At 41.3% G+C, this 16,614-nt stretch overlaps 1 protein-coding gene across 1 annotated transcript; it reads left to right on the top strand.

Annotated features, from left to right (window-relative positions):
- The first annotated feature begins 7,497 nt into the window (after nucleotides 1–7,497).
- Nucleotides 7,498–15,908, top strand: ptger1c (prostaglandin E receptor 1c (subtype EP1)). Its single transcript, XM_066708066.1, has 3 exons — nucleotides 7,498–7,657; nucleotides 13,379–14,295; nucleotides 15,124–15,908. The coding sequence occupies exons 2-3, from the start codon at nucleotides 13,417–13,419 to the stop codon at nucleotides 15,370–15,372; spliced, it is 1,128 nt and encodes a 375-aa protein (XP_066564163.1). The 5' UTR covers nucleotides 7,498–7,657; nucleotides 13,379–13,416; the 3' UTR covers nucleotides 15,373–15,908.
- The last annotated feature ends 706 nt before the right edge of the window (nucleotides 15,909–16,614 follow it).

The raw sequence follows: 16,614 nt of genomic DNA, 5'->3' as shown, positions 1-16,614 counted from the left end.
AAACTAATGTCAAGACTGCTGGTAATGACAATAATTATACAAGTCTGTACAACAACAACCGTTAAGCAGATGTGGATATTTAAAGCTGACATTTTGGTCAATAGGAAATGTTAGAAACTGCTGCGTAATCCACAGTTAGCACAACCATTGCTGTATAAATCAGTCAATGGGGTGAAATTAAATGTGTAGGACTCCCCATCCGCTTTGCCAGTCCTAGGGACACTCGCAATTAATTTAGTTGATGAATTACCCTACAAGAAAATAAACTACAGGGGGATAGTCTAGTGCATGGTCTCGAACATAAACACATTGATATTTACATTATACACCGATCAGCCATAACATTATGACCACTGACAGGTGAAGTGAATAACACTGATAATGTCGTTATCATGGCACCTGTCAGTGGGTGGGATATATTAGGCAGCAAGTGAACATTTTGTGCTCAAAGTTGATGTGTTAGAAGCAGGAAAAATGGGCAGCGTAAGGATCTGAGCGACTTTGACAAGGGCCAAATTGTGATGGCTAGACGACTGGGTCAGAGCATCTCCAAAACTGCAGCTCTTGTGGGGTGTTCCCAGTCTGCAGTGGTCAGTACCTATCAAAAGTGGTTAAAGGAAAGAAAAGTGGTGAACCGGCAACCGAGTCATGGGCGGCCAAGGTTCATTGATGCAATTGAGGAGCAAAGGCTTGCCCGTGTGGTCCGATCCAACAGATGAGCTACTGTAGCTCAAATTGCTGAAAAAGTGAATGCTGGTTCTGATAGAAAGGTGTCAGAACACACAGTACATCGCAGTTTGCTGTGTATTGGGGCTGCGTAGCCGCAGACCAGTCAGGGTGCCCATGCTGACCCCTGTCCACTGCCAAAAGTGCCTACAATGGGCACGTGAGCATCAGAACTGGACCACGGAGCAATGGAAGAAGGTGGCCTGGTCAGATGAATCACAAGTTCAAGGTGTTGACTTGGCCTACAAATTCCCCAGATCTCAATCCAATCGAGCATCTGTGGGATGTGTTGGACAAACAAGTCCGATCCATGGAGGCCCCACCTCGCAACTCACAGGACTTAAAGGATCTGCTGCTAATGTCTTGGTGCCAGATACCACAGCACACCTTCAGAGGTCTAGTGGAGTCCATGCCTCGATGGGTCAGGGCTGTTTTGGCGGCAAAAGGGGGACCTACACAATATTAGGTAGGTGGTCATAATGTTATGGCTGATCGGTGTAGATTTCCATACAAAAATAATTAAATGCATCTTTAAACAAAAGGTATGTTGAACCCATAGGAAACCACTGCAAATCTAAACTCATGTTAAGCAAGACAAAAATGTTATGGTAAATATTCCAGGGTAAACTTGGATATGGGCAAAGTGCCAAGCAAGAGAGTGTAAAAACTTAGTTCTGGGTCCTGCTTTTGTTTGAGAAAATTATCCCCAGGTTTAGTGGTCTGTCTCAACCCTATGTTGTTGCTGTTTTTTATTTTGTATCCAAAGGTTATCTCCCCGAACCTTGCCTGCTGCCCATACTAAGCACCTCAGTCTCAGGATGCGCTCAGCCATTGTGTAGGGTTGAGCTGTGTGTATCGATTGCGCTGTGTCAAAGTCAGCCAGTGAGGACTAGTCTGGCCGCTCTAACAGAATAACAAGAGATTAAGGGCTCCTCTTCTACCCTGATTATGTGAAAGAGTTTTATTATTATTTTTATGGCAGCAATCAATTCAGTACCTCTACAAAGCTTTTGCAACAGTTATGACGATACACTAGAGAATGGGAAAAAAAACAAGAACAAAAACAATTTAATCTTGACACTTCCTCTAGGCCCAATCCATGCCATGACCAAAACGTCTGTGACGAAGAAGTAAAGTTTAACAAACGGACTATATCGATCACACTGAGTGTGTCACCCAGATCACATTGTTTCTAATGATGAGGGTGAACATGCACCCTTTTGACTACACCCCCGTGGCTCACTTTTAATCAGAATGGAGATTGGTTCCAACAACTGCACAAGATCACGCGTTCCCCGGAGACCAACGAGAGACGCATTAGCATTATGCATTAGCAGCAATTGAAGACCCTTGACATTTGCTGGTTGTCAGGAAATAGAAAAAGAAAATCTGCCTCCCTTTGAGGGGAAGGGGGTGTCTGCTTTGCTTATTGCAAAGACAGGAATATTTAGACTTGTGTCAGACACGGATTTACAGACAATATAGACAATATCCTCAATGGAGGCTTTGGGCCTAGAATTGAAATCGGAAGCTGTTGTCCGTGTTTGGTGCTCTCCTATACCCATTTGTTGCATTCTTAAGAAAAAAGACACCCCTGCAAAGAAAGTAGTAAGTTATAGTGTGTTACAAGAGGTGCTAGGACGGTTGATTGTGTTGCCTAGTAATTGTTGTTTTTTATATTATTATTATTATTATTATTATTATTATTATTATTATTATTATTATTATTATTATATATTTTTTTATTTTATTATGGCGTGTTTTGTTGTGGGTTTATATTTACACTTGTTAGATTTATTACTTAATTAATTTTCACTATTTGTTTGCTTCGTCACTTAATCACATTCTCACATGAAGGCAGCACTTTTCACGAGCTCCAGGCTCTAATTAAGGACACACCTGTCTGATTGGGCGGTGTCCAATGAATGAGTTTTAGTTGATGTTTGCTGTACACATTTGCTGTCTGTCTCCTCTTAATGATTATAGTATACTGAGGAAAGAAATAATCAAAGTATAGACACTGGACTGACTTCCTACTACTTGTACTCATCATCCAGGGCTGGTAGAGACCATGTCCGTCCGTCCGTTCCCCCCTTTGTCAGCCGTGTCTGAGGTGGTGTAGTGCATCTGTGGAGAGACACGCTGGGGAAAAGGTTAGGGACATGAATGATAACCACATCTGTAATGTGTGCTTTTACTTACCTGGCCTTTTCTTGTTTCTCTCCCTCCCCAGGAATGGTGGCACTGCAGAGCCTGCTCTGGAGGCTGACAGTGTAAGGAGGACACCATGCTGCCAAGCCTTACAGAGACCTCCACTTGCTACAACCTCAAATGGACATTGGTGGATAAGACTCCCTTTTGTGTATTTGCACTGTATTCCTGGGATGGGGGGGTGGTTTAGGATTTTTTTTATTGCCTGTTTTTTTTGCTTTTTGCTAGCACAATCGCCTGGTATTAAAGGCGGTTTTAGTTAGGATTGTATTGTTGGCAATAGGGCCTCTAGCATACTAAGACCCCCTCCTCACCTGAATAAAATAGGGGTGGCATGGTCACGTGACGGTGGCAATTGTTCCCCTCTGTCATCACATAGTGGACAGAGCTTTGCAATTGTATCCAAGGATCATGGGTAAATATCCCAGCCTAGACTGCTTTCGAACCCGGAGGCAAAGTGGCTTTGAATAAAATTGTCCACCAAATAAACTATTCAAAGTAATGGTAATAAATGCTTGTTTTGTTAATGTATGCTGTTGATTGATCATAAGTCACATCACTTTAAATGAGTCCAGACCTATGAATTTACAATGTGAGCATTAAGAAATTGTTAAGGTGCTGTTTTGTGTACAGGGTGTGTGTCACAAGTGGGGGTGTGACTGGCTTTAATCACATTATTCATTGCCGTTTGCTTTTTCACTTTTTGTGCACTTACTATTTCACTGTTTTGTTAGTTTGAATGACTAACCTTGTTTTTGGTTACTTTCATGATTTTCTTAATTCTGAATTGGTTTATGGTTTACACCTAAATGAGACATTCTGGGCAAGGGCAACCTGAGGAAACCGGACTGGATTACAATTATAAAGAAGCATTGGAACGAGATCTGTGGGAACAAGGATCTGATGTTTAGAGGCTCACTGCACACCTAAGTATCTTCAGTCTTGTAGTTGTAGTGATGTTTCATGGCATCTACTGACAGAATTCACATTTGCACTTTACATTCTTGACCAACTGCTGTCGCCACTCACTCCCCTCCAGTGTCCACTCCCCGATCCAAGCCTACAGAGGGAGAGACAATGAATAGTTAAATGTATGGAGTTAACTTGTCCTGCTATTGACAGTGACTTGCCTGCACTGTCTTTGCAGCCTTGGCATCTTGGTATCTTTTACTAGTATTTTGTACTTTTACAAATGCGTTTGTTTATCTTGGGTAGGGCATCTTATTCACTTGGATTATTAAAGATGATAAAGCTTATTTTAGCATAGGTTGTTCCATTTATACTAAGTTTCCGATTTTTACAGTTCTCCCTCTGTTGTGCAGCCTTCGTGCCCTGTGTTGGTCATTTCAACCTTCTGAAAATAAATCATTGTTAGTCCTTACCTGTGTGTTGTCTTGTGGTCCCATCGAGCCTGCCCGGGGAGAGAGGGAAGGGGTGGACAGTTCCTCTCCACCTCATTTTACAGGTGAGTTGGATCACATGTCATATCGAGCCCCCCTAAGGTATCCTATGCATTAATATAATCCTCTGAAGCAAATGGAATCAACCTCAGGGACAATCATCCTCAACAGAGGAAACCCCATCATGGTCAGCTTTCTTCCATGGACCTTTTACATGCACTGCTGTTATTCATGATTTTTCCTGTAAGAGGTGTCCCCTCCACAAACCACTTAAGGCAGAAAGTCATCCAAGAGAATGCCATAAAGCCTCTGTTTTTGGGTTTGCAACAAGATAGGAGTCAAATGTTTCTTTCCCACTGTCTTGTCAGTAGGAGTTTGTTTTGAATTTGTTTCCTGGCGAGGCGTGTTTCTTGCTGCCCACACGGGCCCGTGCATGACACTCCCGCCATCTGTGTAAGTGGCATTGGGTTTCACTGAATGTCTTCCACAGCCAAATGAAATACCCAGCAAAGTGTTGTAAATGAACTAAAGCACAACAGATAAAGTGGATGTTTAAGGCTTGGCTCAGACACCAGGAGTCTCTAACTTCAGTCAGTCCTCTAGCGCTTTGAAAATTTGCCCCTGTTAACTTCTAACTCTTGTTCCTCTAAGCTAAATACTTGCTTAGAACTTGACTATTGCAGACTCAACAGTGGTTTAAATCAAATAAATTGCTTTTTGGAATAGTCTTTTTGACCCTTTCTTATTAACCTTGCAGTTGAGCCCATTCTTTACTCCTCTCAAACCATTCCACCCCACTAAACAAACCTACAAAAAATCCCTAAAAGCCACAAACCATCACTTACATTAAAACAAAAAACCTCCAATCTAAATCCTACATCTCTCTATAAAGATTCATTTATAATTACCAGAAATACATTCTCTGTGCAGAACAGCTACATGTATTTGACAGTTCAAACCCCCAACCCCCCCCTCCCCATCTGCTGCTTTTTCTCATTTGTTCCATTAAGGTGGTTACAAAAGAGCAGGCAGGTGCAAGTAAAGGAAGTTGTAGTTGCCCAATTCATATTTTTCCTAACATGAATCTCTCTCTGTATAGCAGTTTCAGGCCGATTGTTTTTAGACTTCTTTGAGATGAATAAGTGAATTAACTCACAGGGAATGGACAATGCCCAAGGCAGAATTAATTTCACCCCTCTTTTTTGTGGTGTATTCTGAAGAAAAGTAAAACAACATGCTGACTGCATAAGAATACAATGTTTGTTTTCCCCAGTACCTTATCTTAGCTGACAAGAGCTGCATTAGGATAAACTGTCACTGTGTTAACTTAGTCTCCGCACAAGGCTGCGGCTTAATTTTTATGTATTAAGTTAAATTATTACGTGAGATTATTAACCTGCAAATAGGGGCAGCAGAGGAAAAATCATGTTTCATGGGTATTTGTCTGGTCAGCTCATGGTCACGTTTAAGATCAAACTTTTTTAAACCTTTGACTTTGAAATGTTCTCACACAGGTTTGTGAGATATTTTCCCTCTTTCCAGTCCTTACTGGCCTTGAACTTCAGTTAGGAGATTAGCATTCCAGGTTTGGTAGAGCCAGTAAGGTGCTAGTTTGGCATCTTTCTTGGTTTGGGAATGTATTTATTAATGAGTTTGTTAAGATGTGTATGTGCATCTCTGTAGGAGTGTGTGTCTGCCGCTGTTGATTTGTGTACTTTGTGTGTTTGCTTGCTTGTGTGCCAGTCTGTTTCCAGAACAGCTTTATTAGATTTATTTAATGCTGGGCATTTTTTGAGCTAATTTCTGCATTGGTCTTCTACCATGTCACACAACACTGAGTCGGGCAGTGAGGTATTTGCTATTGGATCGCTGCACTGAATGGTTTTGGAAAAACAAGTGGTTTATTCATTTCATTTGTGTTTGGGGGGTAAAAACTGGACCGAAACAGTGATCAGTTCATGCAAGTGTTTGATAATATACTTTTAACAAGGTCACACATGTCTGGACATATGTGCATTTTGTGTATTTGCACTGTCAAAATCGGGTAATGTAATAGATCTACATTGTTGGCCAAAATACACCGTTCTCTCCCCTCCCTCCCCCTAAAGACCAGTACACTTTTCACATCTGACAAAAACAAAATTGTTTAAAGGATGAAAAAATATGGAGGCATCAGATAGAAAACAAGTCTGGGCGAGACTGATTTACAGATCATCAGATTGTTTTTGCATGCTTAGAAATTGTTTAGACTCTATCATAGTTGAAACTCTTTAGAAATCCTCTATTCTGCCTGCAAGTGGAAATTCCTTCTCTGAGAGGTGCAGTGTTCAGATGTAAGGTTTCTCAAATGAATTTTAAAACTAGCAAACCACACACTTTCATAATTCATAAATGTTCTGGCATCTCTTTACGGCAAGCTTTTTTGTTTGTTGTTCATTTGGTGATTTATTTGTTTTTTTATCATCTGGTGCAGTGAATGGGGAATTTACATTTTTATATATCAGCTAGTTTTCATGGGATTTCATTTCTTGTGCCAACTGTTTTGATTCATGGTGGCGTGGGGAGGGGAGGGAGAGAAACAGAGAGACAGCAAGATCATGGTGAGGGAGTGTAATATATGTAGCAATAATGAGGTAGCGAGGACATATAGAGAGACAGAGAGGACAGAAGGGATAGAGGGATGATGGGGAAGAAGAAAGCTTGTGCGAGAGATAAAGAGTACTCAGAGAGATGGGAAGAGAGCAGTGAAGAAGGAAGTTAGACTTTTTGGTCCACTTTTATTCATGCTTAATTTCCAATTAAGTGAAACAATCAAAACAAACCATTAAACCTGAAATATGGAAAACAATGAGCGACAGGGACAGACACACCTCCAAGAGAGGGTGAGAGAGAGAAACCGAAAGATGTGGATGGATGGATGGATGGATGGAAGGGGTCAGGAGAGAGAGTGCGAGTGGGGAAGAAGGGAGATGAGGGAGAGCGAGAGAGATGAGTGGAAGAATCGAGACAGCAGAACAACTCTGAGAGAGAGAGAAAGAGAGAGAGAGATTCGGTGAGATGAGAGGTGTAATAGAGCAAGAGAGGAGAGGGAGGGAGGGAGGGAGGGAGAGCGAGAGGGAGGGGGAGAGAGACGACAGGAAAGGAGAGACAAGGAGAGAAAGAGAGAGAGGTGTTGTGCAATTTTGGAGCTAACGCTTTGTCAACCTGAACATGAAACCGGGATTGGAGTGCTATGCATTAGCCGACTCTGCCAGCACCAAATGGGGATGTCTGGTGCCCATTGAGAGAGAGAAAGTCACGGATATGCTGAAGGACCTCAGGTAGGAAAAACAGCAACCAAGATATCAATTGCAAGAAACAAAACAGTCTTACAATGTTGAAATGGAGACCATGTTAGTGGCACACTTATTTTGCATGTTTGCTATGTTAATTGCACTTGTAATTTTCCCTTCAAGTGGACAGAGCTATTGACTTGCACGGTGAGTGCGAGATTAAGAGTGGGTTTGAGTTGGACAAGAAACACTCCAATGTCTAGTTGTAAATGAAAAATGAATTCCGAACTTCAGACACAGCTGTGCCCACACTTGATGGATTTGACTGGGAAATGATCAGTCTTCTTTCTCACTCACCCCTTGGCCTGTATGTTAAACAATGTATGCTTAGCACATCCTGTACAATTTAATTAGTAGCAATGTGTTTGGATGCACTGGGAAGCTACACATATTATCTATGCATTTTCATGTTTTCAGTGTAGTTGTATTTAATATATATATATAATTTAATAATTGATATATTATTTAATGTTTTGGTAAATTGACAGATTTCTTTCTAAAGTGTGTGTCCATTGAACTATTCAACCTGTGCAATGTGGTTTGACTGTGATAGGAAATGCAATATCACAGTCGCCTTAATGATATTTAAGAAACTGTCCAATTATCAGTGAATGTCTTCTAATCATTACCTAGATAATTGGGGGAATAAAGGAAATCATGTCGCACATATTAATTTGCTTACTTTAGCATGGCACCGTGTAGTATTGGGTATTTCCCTATATATGTAATACAGGGTAATATGTAAAGGATGTTTACAATTTCAAAAGAGTCTGGGATTCAAACTACAGCTTTCTGATGATACTCAAAGAGTTGCCCAGAGTTACCCACTGGTCCGCATAACAAACATCTATGGAGAAAATACAAAATAAAAATTGTGAGTTACTATTTTCAAGGACAGACTATGCATTGCTGATGCTACTACTAGTTTGAGTTGATAATAGTGAACGTTTGCATTACTTTCTGATGGTTAATCTTACAGAGTAACAATGTGATACAGAAGAGAAAACTTAAACCAATTCAGGATCGATGAACATTATATTTCCACTCTGATCTGTGAACTTGGGAAACCTGGTTACTTTAGATCAGGGCTGTCAGACTCCAGTCTTGGAGGGATGCAGTGTTTGCTGGGATTCATTCCAGCCCAGCTTATGGCTTTTTAATTGGTCTCATTAGACAATTAACTGGATGAATCGAACACGCCAGTGAGATCAATGTGTTCAGTAATTAACAAACTGTAAGATATCAGCTACAAGTAACATATGTAAGATATTATGTACAGTTTTAGATACGCCTACCTGAGTAAATAATGACGTAAATTAAGTAATTGGGAACTCCTGTTGGAACAAAAACCAGCAGACACTTCAACCCCCCAGGACTGTAGTCTGACACCCCTGCTTTAGATCATCAAAATATGTATAATGCTGAAAGAATGGATCCTCTTGTCAATATTGTTTAGTTTTGTTAACAGGACAAATGGACTGAGAATGATTTATAGTAGTAGTAGTAGTAATGGTAGTTTAGTAATAGTAATAATAGTAATAGTAGTAGTAGTGATAATAATAAGAATGATAAATGCTGCAGTAAAATGCCACACAAGCGAATTGTCTTTCTCCCTTAAGTTCAGAAGTATCTGTTTGTCCCTGTTTTCAGAGACCAGATGTCCTTTAAATGATCTTACACTCCCTGACCAGATGGTGAACAGTCAAAGTCAAGTTGTACGATAGTTGGGAACGATATCCTCTGAGGACAAAGACAATCTGATTGCCATACTACAGACCAGGCTGTGTCCCCTCAGTATGTCCACAAATAAAGCAATCAAGACATTTTTGGTTTAATTTCTGTTTATTGTCTTACCAGATTCCTTGTAACTTCAATATAGAAAGTCATTTCAAAACTTAAACATCAATGGTTAAAATGGACTTGATGTTGGGAATTTATCTGAGATATTAATTATATATTAAATATATATCAGACACGGAGGCTGTGTGGAGGATACAAACTATTTCAGCACATACATGAAGGAATTTGTAAATGGAAAAATAATAATGATTAGATCACATGCAGTGTGCTAGTGTAACCTTGGAAACAAACTTGTTTTTTTTGTGGGTTTTCTTTCAGTGAAGTTTAATAATGGTGAGTGTTGCACAGTTCGATCATTTTGTCAGACTTTACAATGAGCTGGTTGAATAGAATTGTTTTTTTTTCTCTCCTCCTGAATACTTGCCATTTTCTAATTGTTCTGTATCACATGTCTAAAGGAGTCAAAAGGAAAAAGTCTTATCACTTCAAGCATATAGACAACCGTGTCAATGAAAGAATGCAGAAGCCAAAACGTTTCAGCTCGAGAAGCATCTCATCTGGTCCAAAATAAATGAAAAAAATACTTGTTTTTCTTTTACTTTAATATGCTGCAATTGGCAGCAGCCTCTCAGAAACTGCCTGTGAATTTTAAGTCACTTCTTACTCTTGTGGGACTTGGGGATTGAATACAAAATTGGAGTTGCCACAGTAGAAGGTTTTGGTAAATGCAGGAGTCACAGATGCCCCAATTATCGAGGATGTCTTGATTGCGTGTTCAAAGCTGTCCCTATTGAGAGTTGTGTCCGGGAACAGTGAGATAGTGGAATTGGGAAATCTTGTATCGCATTGCAAATTGTTAATCAACTGTTAAGGCCCACGTAGCAACTCTTGAAAGATGCAGACAGACACTCGTATCTTCTGCAACGTGAGCCGTCTGTTGCGCAGGCCAGCTCAGTCCCACAGCAGATCTAGTGTGACGGGGCTGATTCGGTATAATGAGCATGTTACAAGTGATGTAACCCTTCAGTAAAATCACTACATTGTTAAGCCTCCTGCATCGGGAGACCCGGTCTTTTGGGTAGCGGGTTTATCACTCTACTGTCTGGAGCCGCTGCAGTGCGGAGTGGGGAGTTACACTAGAGCATCATGGGAGGTGACTCATGGCGATGATAACAATAATAGAAATGGCAATAATAACAAACTTTAATACCTTGCCTTTAAACATGGCTATCTCAATGTGCTGTACACAACAAAATAATAGATTTAAGCAAGATTACATTGAGTTCAAGGTGGCTGAATGCCTGTACCCTTAAGAATGGTGTTCTACATTTTTGGGGCATAGTAAAATGTAACTTACATACCCTTACATACTTGCATGCTTTGCTTTTGTTTTTGGTAAATGTATCAGTGACTGTAATCTGAAGAATGAGATGTCTTTATTTCCTGGATTCACATAATAGGCTCTGTTTATTAGAGGGTCAACCAATTTTCGTCAGGCTGTCACGTCTAATCTGATTTTCCTGGGATGTACATGATTTGTCATCCCTAATACCCTTCCACATTGTTTGTTCAGGCGATGAAATTGGGTGGCCAGACTGACAATACCTAGTTCAGTTGAAACATTTCAACCTCTGCAAATGGTTTCATTGCAGAAGCTTACAGTTGGCTATTGGTCACTATGTCACTGTCACTGCAGTTTCCAAGCACTTTTATATTAAGTGAGGTCATGTGTTTGTTGATTGGGTTGAATTGTATGGTATTCTATTTTGGTTATTAGGAAACAGGCAGGTGAATAGAGCAAACATGGTGCTCTGTTATTTAAAGGACATAGAGAGCGTGCTCCAAATCAAACACACACAAAAAACTCCTCTCGAGCCTAACTAACACACAGAAACAAATCCAATCCACAATCCAATTCATATTCAAGTCCAAGTTAATATTTAAATCAATTATTTTCACAATTATTGCAAGGTCTTCCTCCTGCTTTCCCAGCCCAGGAAGTTGGGCGCTACCTGAGTTTATGGAGGAGGGGAGCCAGTCACGTAGGGAACAGCAGGTCATCTCCGGGGTCTGGTGAAGTGCAGGGCAGTTCAGGCTGGTACATGACCGCCTCGCCCAGCATGGCGTCACAATATATTTTTTCTACAGCTGGCGACTGCTTCCCATTTTTCATTGTGATAAGCATTTCTCTCAGACTTCAACATCCACACAAGAATGGGAGATCTGGAGGAGAGCTAGCTTAATCCTTGCCATCTCTCCCCCCCCCCTTTTTTTCAGTTGGAATTCATGGACACCAAACTTGGCATCTTTTTTTGCATTGTATACAAAAGCTGAAGTTGTTTCAATGTCCCAGTCCCAACAAAAGCCCATCTGTCTCATTTTTCACTGTGTGTGAGAGTGCACTTGTGAGTAATAGTAAGCTTCTGTTCTGTATACTGATATATCTCTAATATAATGGCAGGTATAAGATTATGCTTAAGACTCTGTCTCGGTCTCTCTTGATCGCAATACTAGTAAAACTACAATAATAATAAACCATCTATCTATCTCTGTAACTGCTAGTCTGTAATCAAAATCATGTGTAATTCATTCACTCAATGCTTACTATTTTGTTATCGCTGTATGGTTATGATGTGATTAAAAAGTGGCTTATCAAATCTAACTAAAAACAATTAAAAAACGAATTAAGATATAATAAATAAAATGGGCAATGGGCAAAAATGTGATGTCTCCTGTTTGCATTTTTTTTCTTTGTTGTCAACTGTCAACTTGTTGTCAACAGTTCCGAGAAGCCAAAAATCTTAAATAAATTAAAAAGAGACAGAGAGAGAAACAATGTGTTCTGTCATTCATTCAAGCATCTCCTTTGCTACATTTGCATTGTAATGACTGTCATTTCCATGCGTTGCACGACTTCCCATCGTCTCCCACAGTGTCTGAGCACAAAGGAAACTTTGAGCTGGCAGTTTCTCGTTGGTGTCACAGTGTCTGACTGTATTTTTCTCGTATTTCTCTTTCTCTCATATCATATCACTAGTCCTCACTGCTCCCTCTCTCTCCCTCTCACCCTGTCTGTCAGCTCAACCTCTATCCTCCCTCCCTCCTCTTCCTCTCTCCCTTGTCTACCTACTTTTTGGCTATCTAAGCCTCTCGCTATCTTTCTGTTTCTCTCTTCTAGTCTGGCACCTCAAGCCAAATTCTTACTCTCTGTGTCTCTCTGTTTCTCTCAGTTCTAACCACTAGCCCTCGCTGCCTATCTCTCTCTTTTCTATTCTCCCTCTTCTAAAAACAAAACATGCAATCTTCTTCCTTCCCTGAAGCTTTAATTTAGGAGCTTATCACTTCTGCATCAGAGAGCTATTATGCATGCCATGTTAATCTCAGTACAGAACATGGAATGAGATAAGAAAATGTGTATTCAGAGACGATTGGAGTCAGATTGGATGCCATAAGCAAACTTTACAATGAGATGAGATATCTTTGCTCCGAATATATTGATTTCTATTTACACCGAGTCTTGGAGGAAGCCCAAGCAAATCACATCTGTTTTCTTTGCAGGCTATTCAACTGATGCCCTGGACTGATTCATAACCACTAATATTATTTAAAGTTTGTAAACTGAATGTATTCTTCCATGTGAGACAAGATTAGTCGGTGAATTGTTTGGACTACTCAGTATTGTCAGTTTAGCTGCACTTCCTTCTCAGAGTCGGTCCTTGACAGTTCTAACCTAGAGGCCTATAGAAAGCTGTGAAGATTCCTGTTGACCAAACTGTATGTAAACTTTAGACTACCTGTTCATTTGCAATTGCAGAACAATGCAATGTCTGCAGATCTAGAGTTAAAGATTATGGGAATTCTTGCCCACATTCACCCTCACCCTTACCCTCTCCCTCTCCATCTCCCCAGATGGCCCATTGCGTGAGTGCCACCCATTGGAGTGCGACATGGCTTACCTCCATGTGAACCCAACCCCTAAGCCCATCCTTCTCTCCCCTAGCCTGGGCCCCAACTCCAGCTACATCTCCCCTGCACCCAGCTTCCTAAACAGAAGTCATCCAGGAAGCCTCTTTAATCTGGCCATGCCCTGCTTCAGCATGACCCTGGGCTGCATCTCCAACATCCTGGCTCTAACCATCCTCTTCAAGTCCTACTCCCGTTTCCGCCGACGCTCAAAAGCCACTTTCTTTCTCCTGGCCGGGGCACTCCTGCTGACTGATCTGTCTGGCCACATCATCCTTGGAGCCTTTGCTCTCCGGCTGTACCTGTCCATCCTATGGAAGGACTATGCTGATCACTCTGAAGTCTTCTGCCAGGTGTTTGGGGCCTGCATGGTGTTCTTCGGCCTGTGCCCCCTCTTCCTGGGCAGCGCCATGGCTGTGGAGCGCTGCGTGGGCGTCACCAGGCCCCTGCTTCACTCCACCACGATCACGGCCACCCACGCCAAGCTGGCAGTGGCCCTCCTCTTCTCCCTGTCCATCCTCCTGGCCACCCTGCCCTTAACCCAAGTGGGCAGCTACGTGCGCCAGTTCCCAGACACTTGGTGCTTCCTGCAGATCCATGATGGGCTCTCCAAAGCTAACCAGGGCCTCACCCTGGCCTTCACCAGCCTGGGCCTTGCCTCACTGGGCCTCTCCCTGCTCTGTAACTGCCTGAGCGGGATGGCTCTGCTGCAGGCCAGGCTGCGTGGACGATCCAAGGCCAAATCCAAGCCCAAGACCCCTGGAGTCCCTCAACGCAAATCTGCTCCATCCCATGATGTAGAGATGATGTTACAACTCGCTGGGATCACCTTGGTCTCTTTCATCTGCTGGACACCCTTTCTGGTGAGTGGGGGGTGAAATGATACAAAAGATTATTTGTAACATTATTTTTAAATGTTTCAACAACATCCCCTGGAGTCTACCAATGTGTGTTGCCACAATGTTATATTGTTCTGTGTTCACTTCATACAAGTATTACAATAATGTTCATTGGTTATGTGGGTATTTTACACAATTGGCCTCAATGAACAACTGTAGTAACAATATTTGCACAAGCAGAGTGTTTCCTGTGGGAAAGTCAGTTGATTCATCCAACTCCATCTTGGGTACAATACTATGGAACTACCTATTTACTATTGAAGTCACCTGGACACGCCTACACTGACCTAGTAGAGATATTGTCCCAAGACTTTATTATTATGTGTAGAAGTGATAATGCATTTTTGTAAAATGTCATTTTTGGTAGTCAGTCACATAATTTCTGTCTTTATTACATTTTACAAGCTGAAAACATCCCATCTATTTCTGTACACTAGCTGTAGTTCATGTATTCAAAGTACAACAGCGCCCTCTAATGGAAGGATTTTGTAAAGGCAGGCAACATTACCCCCAGCTCCAAATTCCAGAAGACTATCTTTTTCTAATCAAGATTTATGGTTCGGATCTGTTGATCTACAGTTGTACAATTATTCTTATTAATATTCTTCTTATTATTATCATTATTATTAGTAGTAGTAGTAGTATAGCATATAATGACAATATTTCAGGATACTTCAGGTATTTCCATTGAGTGGAGTGATTTGTATTGAGAGTGATGGCTCCCCGCCCAACCAGAGGATGAAACCTTCTTTTTCAGCTCAATCAAGCCCTTTGCTCTCTTCCTCTCCCCAGATTTGTATCTCCCTGTCGGTCAGCATGTCCTGGGGCTCCTCGGGGTATGACGTGCAGCAATACAAGAGGCTGGTGTTCATCGGGCTCCGACTGGCCTCTTGGAACCAGATCCTGGATCCCTGGGTGTACATCTTGCTGAGGCGGGCCGTGCTGAGGAGGCTGTATGGAGTAATGCAGCCCCACCGGCAGCTCACGCAGAGCTCTTTCAGGACCATGGACAGAGAGCCGCAGTCCTTCTCCCGGCACTGACCAGCACTGTCTCCGCATGCCTCTCTCCAACCCCCATCCCAACAATCCTCACCTGGATGTTTCATTGGGTACATATCGAGCTGCTGTTGCACCAACCGCAGGATCTGAGCTGTCAATGTGCGAAACACCGGAGGACCAACCGATTAGGTTTCAAGCACCTGAGACGTTCCCTCCATTCGCTTTAGCTATGAGGCTTTCATTTTTTAATGGATAAAGGTTATCTAATATCACACTGAAGCACACATTGTGATACACTGAGACCCAAAATAATAATAAAAAGTTGTGTTTTTTGTTTTTAAAACTTATTTCAGCAACCATACGAAACCAAACAGCAATGCAAGAACATTATTCTACTTCAGTCCTTAATAAGCTACAAAAAATATCTGTATTGTTAATGTAATTATGGCTATTGTGCTGGTAAAGTTGTGTTTTCCTTCTTGGCAACGCGTCTTCTGGATTTGCAAGATGTTTTTAAAGTGTCATGAATGTAAATTAACTGGTTGAATAAAATAAAGGCTACAGAAGCATTACCGGTTCTTATTTTGTTATGTTATTATTATGTGTATGTTTTTATTAACTATTTATTTAGGGGGGCTGATAAAAAATACAGGGGGCCCTAAAACGCCGCTGGTCTATAGGATTCGAAAATGTATCTTGCTCTTTAAATACATTCTGACCATTTTACTTCCACTAAAAAAGCACGTTTTTTAATGAATGCTAACATAAACTTTCTAAACACGTTTTAATGCCTTTTACGTCTTTCGCTCAGTTTGTTATTGACGACGATGTGTAACCCGTTCTTTCGCAACACCTAAATTATCTTTTGTACCTTTTATATCAGCATTTAAAATTGGCTCCAGCAATCTGGAAGTGTGTATATATGTATCGGGTATGCATATAGCTTTAATTCAAAAGTTTAACTGTATATGGAGATAATCAGGTATGCAATCAGTGGCCAACTATAAAAAGATCCACAATGTCACAATTTCTGGTTAAAGACGGTATATACTCATGCATATTGTGTGTATTGTATTTTTTTAAGTTTAATAATATTTAAATATTTTACACTCAACCTCAAATAAACTATGCATTTACTTCAAATTACCGCCAAGTGGCGCCTTGGTGAAGGGAAACGCAGCGGATCCTGAAACCACATTTCCCATGAACGCTTTCGGGACGATGGAGGCACGGCTGGAGGAGATGGACACTGACCGCAGCCAATAGCAGAGCTTCGTGGGTGGG

Source organism: Amia ocellicauda, chromosome 7 (assembly GCF_036373705.1).
Source record: "Amia ocellicauda isolate fAmiCal2 chromosome 7, fAmiCal2.hap1, whole genome shotgun sequence".
NCBI classification, from domain to species: domain Eukaryota; kingdom Metazoa; phylum Chordata; class Actinopteri; order Amiiformes; family Amiidae; genus Amia; species Amia ocellicauda.
Note: the sequence above shows the minus strand (reverse complement) of the source record. Positions and strands in the feature narration are given on the sequence as shown.

What these genes read in the sequence shown, in the direction of transcription:
- ptger1c (XM_066708066.1), top strand. Translation starts at nt 13,417, where the DNA reads ATGGCTTACCTCCATGTGAACCCAACCCCTAAGCCCATCCTTCTCTCC. An exon ending in TCTGCTGGACACCCTTTCTG is followed by an intron (nt 14,296 to 15,123) that starts GTGAGTGGGGGG and finishes TCCTCTCCCCAG; the next exon opens with ATTTGTATCTCCCTGTCGGT.